The sequence below is a fragment of the Berghia stephanieae genome, chromosome 1 (assembly GCF_034508935.2).
Source record: "Berghia stephanieae isolate SIO BIC M18660-M18661 chromosome 1, UCSD_Bste_1.3, whole genome shotgun sequence".
Taxonomy (NCBI): domain Eukaryota; kingdom Metazoa; phylum Mollusca; class Gastropoda; order Nudibranchia; family Aeolidiidae; genus Berghia; species Berghia stephanieae.
Window position 1 is genome coordinate 12,817,200 of NC_088360.1, and position 10,631 is coordinate 12,827,830.

The window sequence follows — 10,631 nt, forward strand, 5'->3', positions numbered from 1 at the left end:
TGATACATGTGATACTCATCTTATAACAGGAAATTGCTTTGGTTTTAAACAAAAGTAATATATAAGTTTTGAAAACATTTAGTCAAATTAATGTGGCCACTCCCCATCTGTATGGTTTGGTCAGTCACATTGGGTAAACATGCTTGGGGTTTGTCATTGACAGACATGTAACCAACCTGAAACTTAGTATACCAGTCAAAACACTGAGCCCAGAACATGCAGCCCTTGCCAAATATGCAATTGTAAGCATATCGAAGGATTCAGTAGCAGTTTTACCTGGCAGAAAACGAAATGTTACATTTATTCGTTGTTAAATGAATGAGTCCATGCTCACCTCCGATGCAAACACTTGTTGAAAAGAGTGTTTATGAGAGATTAAGAGAGTTTACTTTATTAAAACAGCCAAAAGTAACCGGAAGATTTGAAAATATTGTGTGTTTAAAAATTTGCAAAAGATCGTTGACTGACAATCTTGGAATGGCTGTCATGAACAAATGGCTACTGTTATCAAGTACTAATCAACATTTAAAAAATGTTTTTATCTCCTTTCACCCTTTTCAGGAACTTACATTACAACACATGAAATAATTTATCTCTCTTAAAAAAGACGTCTTTACTTTCACAAAGCATTTCAGACATAGGTAGCTTCTTTATAATGATATTGATAATACTTCTTACTTGTAAGAGGAAAATGGTACAATTTGGGCATTGATATCAAAGAGTCGTATATGCATGTCCCATGAACCAGTGACAAGGTGATTGTCCACTGATGCCATGCACCAAATCCAGCCCTGAAAAATAGAAATTGGAATAAAAATATTACAACCTCATTATTCAAATTAATTATAGCTATAATAAGGATGATTCCAGGTAATTCAAGAAAAAAAAATGAAATAAGATTTATTATTCTTGATATCTAACAGTTATATATACATAATTCCATCATTTTTGTGAAGAGATAACAAATTGTACTTCCCCCCATCATTGATAGACTTCTACTTGCAGACTTAAACACTTTCATCAAATCAGCAATGTCCGCAATGTCGTCTGAGCTTATCAAGCTTAAATGGAGTCCAGGTCACATTGAAATCATTGCTTTCTTGATGAAAATGGTAAGAATGTCAAGTTCGGCAAAATACAAACCAGCAACAGAGGATTGGAAACAAGTACCTTGTGAATTGTACAATCAGAGTGAACAAGCATGTCCTTGAAGTTAGTATCCTTTTCTGTTCCATAAAGATCATGGTTGTACTGGCTAAGATCAATAACGTTCATGTTTCTGTTTCTATCTCCTGACAACAAGAGTTTACCTTGCTAGTAGGAAAAAGGAGAAAAATTTAGAAGCCAAACAATTTCAATCGGGTTAAAAGTAACATAAATCAACAAGTCTATAGTTGGATATTGGGATTTATCAACATATTTTACCCTATGACTTTCAATTTTAATGTTTTTTTGGGGGTTTTTTTTTTGTAAAAAAAAAAAAGAACCTAATTGTAGAAAAAAGAAAATATTTACATAAATACCGATTTTCACACACTCACAAACACACACACATTTGTACACAAACACATACACTTGATTCATTGATATCAAGAGTTACCTTCATCAAATGAACTGAATCAACTTCTGCAAAAAGGTTACATGAATACATAAAATGGCGGGTATTAGCTGCTGGATCACTCCAAACTCTGTGCGAATCTTCTCTTTCAACACACGCATCCAGCCACTTAAAGTCAGAGAGAGCTGTTGCAAGGAGACAACAAATATTGCATTCAAATATTATTTATCCATGGTGTTTTATTATGCTTTAAGCATCAATCTATAATGGATCTCACAAACATTCTTTTCAAAATATGAATATGAATAATATGAACATTTATATAGCACATTTCCATAGATTTACAGTGTAAAACGCCATGCATAATATTGTATTAATTTAACTGGCAGACCACATGAGACCAAATTTCCATTTAATAAAGTTGCCTGTTATAATTCCTTACAATATAATCCATATTTATCAACAACAGTGGGATGTGTGGGATGAGGTGACCACAATGTGTGTAATTTGCCATACGCAAGACAACAAGCCAGGGCAAGAGTTAAAACATCAGTGTACCCATCCTGTCACTAACCATATTCAACACTGCTCGATTTTGTTACAAGGTGAGATATTGTATTGCAGAGCCACTGATACTGATATTGTTTTTTCAAGTGTTTGAACAAGGAGATAGCTTTAAGTCCAAGTTACCTGGCTATTTGTAAACCCTTGACCATTTCAATGACAAGAAGAAGTAGACATCTGACACATAGCATCTCATTTTTTATAGAAAGGGATGATAATTAAATTCCAACTAATGTAATTGGAAATAATTTTCACATATGGGAAGTTGATGAATTGGTGAAACTTTAAGTATTAAGTGTTGGCACAATGGAATTGCATTCTAAAATAATGAGTCAGTGTCACAAATTAATGTAATAACCTGTCATTAAATTCAATAAAAATACACATCTTACGTTTTACAGCTGGGTATTTCTTTGGCCACCGCTTCAAGAGCCTGCTTTTCCAATAAGCTTCATTATCAAACATCGCTTGGAAACGGACACACACTTTGCTCAAAGAGTATTTCACAACTCTTGCTTCCAGGAAACTTGCAATGTGAAGAAGAACATCATCATCTAGCTCGTCTAAATATAGACCCTCTGAATGTTGAATGATAAGAAAAATGAATTTATCATCTCTTTCAGAATAAAAAAAATTCATCCGAGAAGTAATTTTAATTTTGAAGTCAAATTCAAATTGAAAAACAAAATGAAAGGTCTTAGAGAAAATATTTATGGAGTTTGAAAATCAGGTATGCACATTTTGATATGATTTTTCAAAACTTATTTTTATCACGTATTTTTTTTATTGTCCGTATTAAATGGCAGACAGAGTTTTACTGTAAATGCAGATTCTGATAAAGAAAAAAATTAAGCAAATAAAAGAGAACAAAACAAAATACATTTAAAACGAAAAAGGCTGTTTCATTGAAGGCAGAAATCTGTAATAAATACTTGAAGGCTTCTGCATTGTTTATGTGGTACATAAGATGTATAAATGCAAGACATATGAAAAGATTGGGTAAATATTAATATTGTGAGGAACTAGAGATCAAAGTTTCTTTCATGTGCACATTGACAAATGGGATCTCAGAATTTACAGGAGACTAAGCTCTTGATCCCACATGCCAAAATAGGACTACTGGAGTGGCCATTAATCTTTACCACCAATTTTTTGATGAATAAAAAAACCTTGTCAATTTTGGAGTTTGAATCCTGTGCCTAGTAATTATAAACAATAAATCAACAGTCTCTAAAATGTGTTAGTTGAGTATTTTTACAGTGCAACACGAAGGAATTTGACCTATTTATCAGAGACTTCAGTGTTTTCGAGATTTAGGTGTTGAATATTTTACAAAAGATATGAAGAGCAATGTGAGTGAAGCAAAAGTAGGTGGTTTCAGTAAGGTCTGATTACAAAGATTACTCCCTTATCTCGAATTGTATTAAAAACGAGATTAGATTGGCACTGGCTGGTTTGGTGTGTTTTGTCCATAGCTCCCTTGAGTGTTTAGTGTTATGGTCTTGTCTCATTCAATAACAAAGATGAAATGAAGTTCACCATGTATGTGCTATGGTAATAAGAAGGCAAACCTAGCATTTCGCATTTCTGATTACATACTCAGCACACAATGTCATTACCTATGAATCCCATATCTAACCAATATCGCTCCTCACTGAGCTTCCTCAAGCTTTCCTCCCAATCAGTAACTTCTTCTTTGACCGCCTTGCTGTCACCACATCATCCCCATCCTAATCGCTTGTTTGATTTTACATAACAGTTGAGATGTTTATATGACACTGGACAAACATGCTTCACACCCCTCCCTCCCCAACACACAAACACATGTATTCTCTCCACACACACATGCATTGGTAACCAAAGGGAAAGCGATGGCATCTTTCATATTCATTTGATACAAACAAAAGTCAAAAGAATTCTCCATCAACACGCAAGTGAATGTACAGTTCAAGATTTCTATGTTAGCCTCCAAATGTGTTTGTGATTTTTGTGTAGTCAATACTATGAAAATAGAGGGATTAAAATGGGGAAATCAGATGTGATTGAGATTTCCGTGATTAAGAAATTTGCATGTTCAAGATTTCTATGTTCCACTGTAATGATTTAAATTGGGAATTCATTTATCAATAATTAAAATGATTTTCTGATATTGTTCACTCAAGTCCACTTGAACTGGACCAGATTATCTAAGTCCTCAGTCGAGTACTCATTGAAATTTATTTTTATTTTTATTTATCGACAAGCACATAAGCACGTATGGTATCTATCAACATGTAATCTATTGTCATTTGGAAGTCCAGTTAGAGATTTAAAAGAAGAGAGTTAAAACCCTTCATAAGGAACAAAAGTCAAAGTAAATTTGGTCTAAAGGAAAACCCTTTCCAACAACTTTTCATGATGTCCAAATAAAATCAAGACAATACATTATTCTGATAGTGTTAGACAGGCAACAATCCCCTAGTCACTCTGATATGGGAAAAACAGAATTTCCTCATAACTCTTCTTTTTCTTCCATCAGTTCCATTTCTGCCCACTGCCCACACTGTGTCCCCGTGTTTGCATAGGCACATGAGTCTGAATAGCCACGGGAGACAATTCAGTCTGAATTGCCACTTCGATTTCTACCTACCATTTGATGTATTAATCTGAATCAAACTTGTAAAGATTAGTTTTCTTCTACAAAATAGTTTTAAACAGCTGATTTACATGTATTTAACAATTCCCTTTATAAAAAGCTGATGACAGTAGTTCTACATTATATTAAGTACAATACCCGGGTAAGTATGGATCTCCTCAAGTGCACACCGTTTCTCATCTTCAGCCATCAATCCAGCACCATATTCATTAATATGATCATTTGATTCCATATCTTCGAATTTAAAATGTGATCCCTCAATTGTCTCTTGACTGCTTTTATTTTCATCTTTGCTCTGATCATATTTTTCTTGCCTATCAATAACCATGCGAAAATCAGAGGATTGTTCTATCACTTTTTCACATTGTTTTGTATATCCACCAAAGCAATGAAGGTTGAAATCATTTTCTCCTCTAGCTAATGATTGATCCATTGATATACAACTATTAGAATTTGATGTATATGCTTGTGTCATTCCTGTTTTTTTGGTGCCTGAATCTTTGGTCTCCCCGCAGTACGGAAGTCGATCATTTTCTTCACATACATTCTTTTCATCATCTTCTTCTCCCAAGGCTCTCTCTCTTAATTCTGTCCGCTGTTCATCAACTTCTTCAAGAATATTCTGAACATCATCACCTCTATCACTGCATGGATTAAAGTCTGAAAAAGTAAATTGATACCAATTAAAATTAACCCATATAAAATAATAAAATAAATATAATAAAATAATAATAATAATAATAATAATAATAATAATAATAATAATAAATAATAAATATAATAATAATATAATAATAAAATAATAATAATAATAATAATAATAATAATAATAATAATAATAATAATCATAATAATAATAATAATAATTATAATAATAATAAATGGCATTTATATAGAGCTACACCACGTTGTCACAGGCTCTAAATGCTTTACAGTGATAGTTGATGGAAAAGTGATACGAATTCAATTTAACAACAACAAAACATGATAATAGTATAGCAACTTATGACGTACAAAGATAAAACTTTAAGCGAGATTTGAAAGTTGTCAACGAATCTGTGATGGGAGATTTGAAAAGATTGCTCACCTATTTTACGTGAGGTCTTATGTTTGACAAGGATTGATTCGTTGTTTCTAGTGGGGACATTGATGCTTAGAAAGTCTTTAATATAAGATGGACTGTTAGTGCTAAAGGATTTGTAGACAACAGTACAAATCTTAGAGGTAAATCTTTTCTCCACAGGAAGCCAATGTAACTCACTAAGGAGAGTTGTCGATGGGTATTTGTGTTTATTTCGTATAATGAGGCTGGCTGTATTATTTTGAGCAACATGAAGTTTACACATTTTGCCTTTAGCTAAATTCGCTCAGAGGGAGTTACAATAGTGCAATTTGGATAAAACAAAAGGATAATCAAAAGTTCTGATATGTGCTTTGGTATTAAATGGCGAATTTTGCTTATTTTTTCATTTCTAGATACATTGATCATATGGTGTTATTCACATGGCTTGTCATGGAAAGATCTTTATCATGATGACACCAAGGTATTTGCTTGATTGGAAAACTCTATTGAACTGATTCTGAGAGAAATAGCTGATTTATTTGCCTGTTTAAGGATACTCGGACTTCCCCACATCAAGATCTCAGTTTTATTATCGTTTAGTTTTAACTTGTTTTGGTACATCCAAGATTTAATCTCTTTTTATACAACTCGAAATTCATTGTATTAAAAATTACTAAGGGGTACTGAATCATAAATTTACGCATCATCTGCATGAAAATGATAACTCAGATTGAATCTGGAAATCACACGAGAAAGGGGCTGCATTATTACAGTGAAAAGGACAGGGCCAAGAACAGAGCCTTGTGGCACTCCAAAGTTTAGTAAAACTTGCTCTGACTGAACACCATTCACCCCGACAGTCTGCCATCGATCCTGTATCTATGATGTAAACCATTTAAGGGTAACTTCTTTTATTCCGAACTTATTTTCTAGCCTTCTTAACAAAATGGCATGGTCAATGGTCTCAAAAGCAGCTGAAAGATCTAAAAGGCATAACACATTGATCAGCACTAGATAACAAGTAAATAAAAATTTTAACAAGTGCCGTTTCCGTACTATGTTCCTGTTTGTAGGCTGATTGGAAAGGTTCGAAACTCTTATTCTTATGATGAGATGATAATTGTGTAAGAACTACCGTCTCCAAAAGTTTTGACAAAAAAGGTAAATTTGATACAGGACGATAATTGTTTAATACATTGTGTCCTGTGATGGTTTCTTCAGTAGTGGTTTGATGAAGGAGGCACTCTTAAAACACGAGGGAATTTCGCCAGTCAGTAGGGATGTATTTATGATTAATGTAATGAGTCACACATTTAATGAGAAAAATGCCATGACATGTGACTGATCTATATAATATAGTCTTTCAAAAGTAAAAATCTGCAAACTATGGCAATCAGATCAACAAGCCAAGCTATCAAATCACAACTGGGTGGATAGAGGAATCAGAAAATAATTGCAACTGCACCAGGGTTCGATACCAGTCCCTTTGCTTGTGAGGCAAGTGTCTTACAAGATGTAAAGTCTTGACATAATTTCAATTTAAGACAAATCAAAGTTTCTTCAAAATTAACTCTTTCAAGAACAAAAAATCCAACCCCTCCCCCCCCCAAAAAAAAAACCCCAAACAAAAACGAAAAAAAAAACAAAAAACAACCCAGAGAAAATAATCTTAAGCAGAATTGTGAGCTGATAAAATTGTGCGGCTATGTGGTCTAGTGGTATGACACTCGCTTTCGGATCAGAAGGTCCTGGGTTTGAGCCTCGCTCAGTGCATGGTTGAGCCCTTGGAGAAGGCTCTTTACTCACATTGACTTACCGTACTCAGGTGTAAAATGAGTACCTGGCCATTAACAGCGTTGTCTCTGTCCGAAAAAATTGTAATATCGCCTAACAGGCGTCATGTCCCGTCCTACATGTTAAATGTTGCTGTTGGCCAGGGCCCCTTGTAAAGCGCTTTGAGCATGTTAAGTGGATACTGCTCTATATATAAAAGCTCAATTATTTTTTAAAAAGCTCAATTCTCCTAATGGTGGTAACAGTTACATTCCGTACACAATAGGAAAACCCCTCTAATAAAAGTAGGTACCTGTTGTTGGTATATTGAAGCAGAATTTTGCAATAAAAAATATACCCCACTCAACTCTAAGTCGAAGTCAAAATTCAAATTTAAGCATTTAAAAAAAAAAGAAAAAAAAAAAGAGAGTTAGTGTTAGTCTACTCTAGTTGTGTAATTAGGGAGTTTAATAAAATTCTAAATGTACCTCACACACTTGAAACCAATGTCATATGAAAGAGCTGGCAACACAGATTACAAAACAGTTTGAATTTTGTTTCTATCTTGATTAGAAATGTAGTTACGGCAGTTCAAAGTCTGAAATTTCAGACCGATTTTTACCCCAAAATTAACATTGCAAAGTTGTGACCGAAAACGCGTGATGTTAATAAAAAATGGTTAAAACAGTCAATATGGAGTTCTTATCATATATTGTATACCAAAATGTTCGTCTTATCGAGGACAATGCATTTACATTAATAAAGAGGAAGATAAATATTTCAAATTAACACATTATTACATAATATGACGCAAATGTTACATAATCAAAAACTCGACTAGACGTAAGAAAGAATTTGCTCTATCACTTTTGGATTTATCCCCAATATCTCACTGAAACAATTGCAAATAATTACCCTCTTTTAATTAATAAATAGAGAATAAAAAAGGGTTTGAGAGTATTTAAATGAAAAGATATAAACATGTTGTGTAATTATTTTTACCTATGGCAATTTAATTGCATAAATAAAATGGTAGATTGAAAAAGTTCAAATAAATTGAAACAGATTCCCTATTATAATTAGAAGGAAAGTTCTGGCTTTTAATACTTTAAAAAATTCTGCTGAACCACTTTGGGTTTATTGCTATTACATCATTTGAACTGACAATTAATATAATTTTATTCCCCCCCCCCCCCCTTCTGTCAAAACTAATAGAACTTCTTACCATAATAATTATTAAGGCTAAGGTCTTTAGAATATGGATACAACTGATAAACATATCTAAACATATGGGAAAGAAACTTGATGACTTGATGGCAAAGTAAAATAAAATTAAAGCAATTGGTATTTTTAAAATATCGATATTATTAATATCGGATTTCACCAAGAGAGAAATATACGAACTTTTAAAACAAAAACTATAAAATGCCTATAAATAAAGTGAAAAGTATGTATTCAAATAAAAACATAGTAAATAATAGTACTGAAAATATTATGGACTAATTTTAACATAATACATAACTAAATTTAAAATATCGATATGAATATCGATATCGCTCGGCAGCCATGATGAGAAGATAATGTAAACAAGGCATTTCGGCGCAGAGTTAAAAGGTGTCTGCGCATCGATATAGAGCCCTGAAATTTGGCATGAATAAAGTTTAGATGTTATTCTAAAAACAAGAGTCTAAAATGTTAAAACACACGCGTAAATAAAAAAATAAATGCATTTGAAAATTGCCAAATTTTATCTTCATATAACTTCGGAATTATTAATGGATTTTTCCTTAATTAGCACCATTTAAAAGGAAATTGAAAGACGAAAATAATGATACCAAAATATCTGCGATATTCCTCTTTATAACGAAGTTATGCATCTTTAATTGAACCCCCCACCCCCCCCCCCCCCCAAACGCGAACGGCAATTTCCAGTCACAACTTTCCTGTGGCGAGTTGGGTCAAAATTTGACTGCCACTGCTGCTGCTCACTAAACTGCCTAGTGTAAGTGTTAGTGTTATTAAGCGTGAACAACGCGACTGCAGCTCATTGAGATATTGTTGATCGGTAGCTAGTTTATTCTCTTAATAAATAAACATATACTTAAGCGTGTTCATACTTAACTTAAATGTATGCACGAGGAGAACAAACAAAACTAATTTTCAAAAAAGAAGCAATTCAAAATTCAAATTCAAAGTAAATGTATAAAGTAGACAGTAGATACTGAATTTGAATGCAGGCTGGAGTGAAGTCTAGATAGTGAAAGTCTCAGTAACAGGCTTACCGTCCATGATTTGCCCACCGACTACTTTGCTCTCTCACATTCACAATATCTTTGTCCAACTCTAAACCATTTGCTGTTGAGTGAAAATTTGAAAGATATGAGTAATGACTGAATAAGATCGAAGAGTGTCCTAAAATAGAATTCCGTAGTAGTGCCCAGAACAAGAGAAGTTGAGTCAGTCAACTTGAGTCAACCCAACGACTCTGACCCGGAAGGTAAACTAAAAAAAAGTAAATACATAGTTGACCTTGACCCTTATACCATTTATGTGACCTTACAGTGAACTCTCGTTATATCAATGTTATTCAACAAGAAATTATGAAATGAGTAGGAAAGTGCCAGAAGACAATAGAGAATACAAATGTCGGCTCGAACCCGCGATCTTACTGGTACGACAACTCCGCCTGGCCGGGGAGAGCGTGACTCTACAGTATGAGTATGAGCTATCCACGATAGAGCCTTCTCTCCCAATATTATGATAAGGACATCGTGAGAGCTTGGTTTAGGACCATGGAGAAACGAAACGTGTTTATTTTCTCCATGTTAGAGACCTTCCCAAAACTGGTATAGCGGATGTACCAAGTTGCCAAATCATATAATTGTATATTTAGCTGGACAAAAATAAACTAAATTCAAATTATTCATTGCATGAGAATATTCATCTTCAGGGTTAATTTAAAAACAAACAAAACAAACAACCATTTCCCTTGTCTTACTTTTTCTTGGATGCTTTGATTGTACATCTAGAATGTTTAT

General features: G+C 33.5%; 1 protein-coding gene across 1 annotated transcript; it reads right to left on the reverse strand.

Annotated features, from left to right (window-relative positions):
- Positions 1–674: 674 nt before the first annotated feature.
- Positions 675–10,080, reverse strand: LOC144963781 (uncharacterized). Its single transcript, XM_078897954.1, has 6 exons — positions 9,876–10,080; positions 4,896–5,417; positions 2,515–2,700; positions 1,601–1,743; positions 1,171–1,314; positions 675–791 (listed from the first exon to the last, which is right to left on the reverse strand). Exons 1-6 carry the CDS (start codon positions 9,880–9,882, stop codon positions 675–677), a joined length of 1,119 nt encoding a protein of 372 aa, XP_078754080.1. The 5' UTR covers positions 9,883–10,080.
- Positions 10,081–10,631: the final 551 nt, after the last annotated feature.

Excerpts from the sequence above, each read along its gene's own strand:
- LOC144963781 (XM_078897954.1), bottom strand. Across the intron at positions 1,315-1,600 it reads ATTCAGTTCATTTGATGAAG|CAAGGTAAACTCTTGTTGTC; the intron begins GTAACTCTTGAT and ends TTTTCCTACTAG. Across the intron at positions 792-1,170 it reads CTGATTGTACAATTCACAAG|GGCTGGATTTGGTGCATGGC; the intron begins GTACTTGTTTCC and ends TCTATTTTTCAG.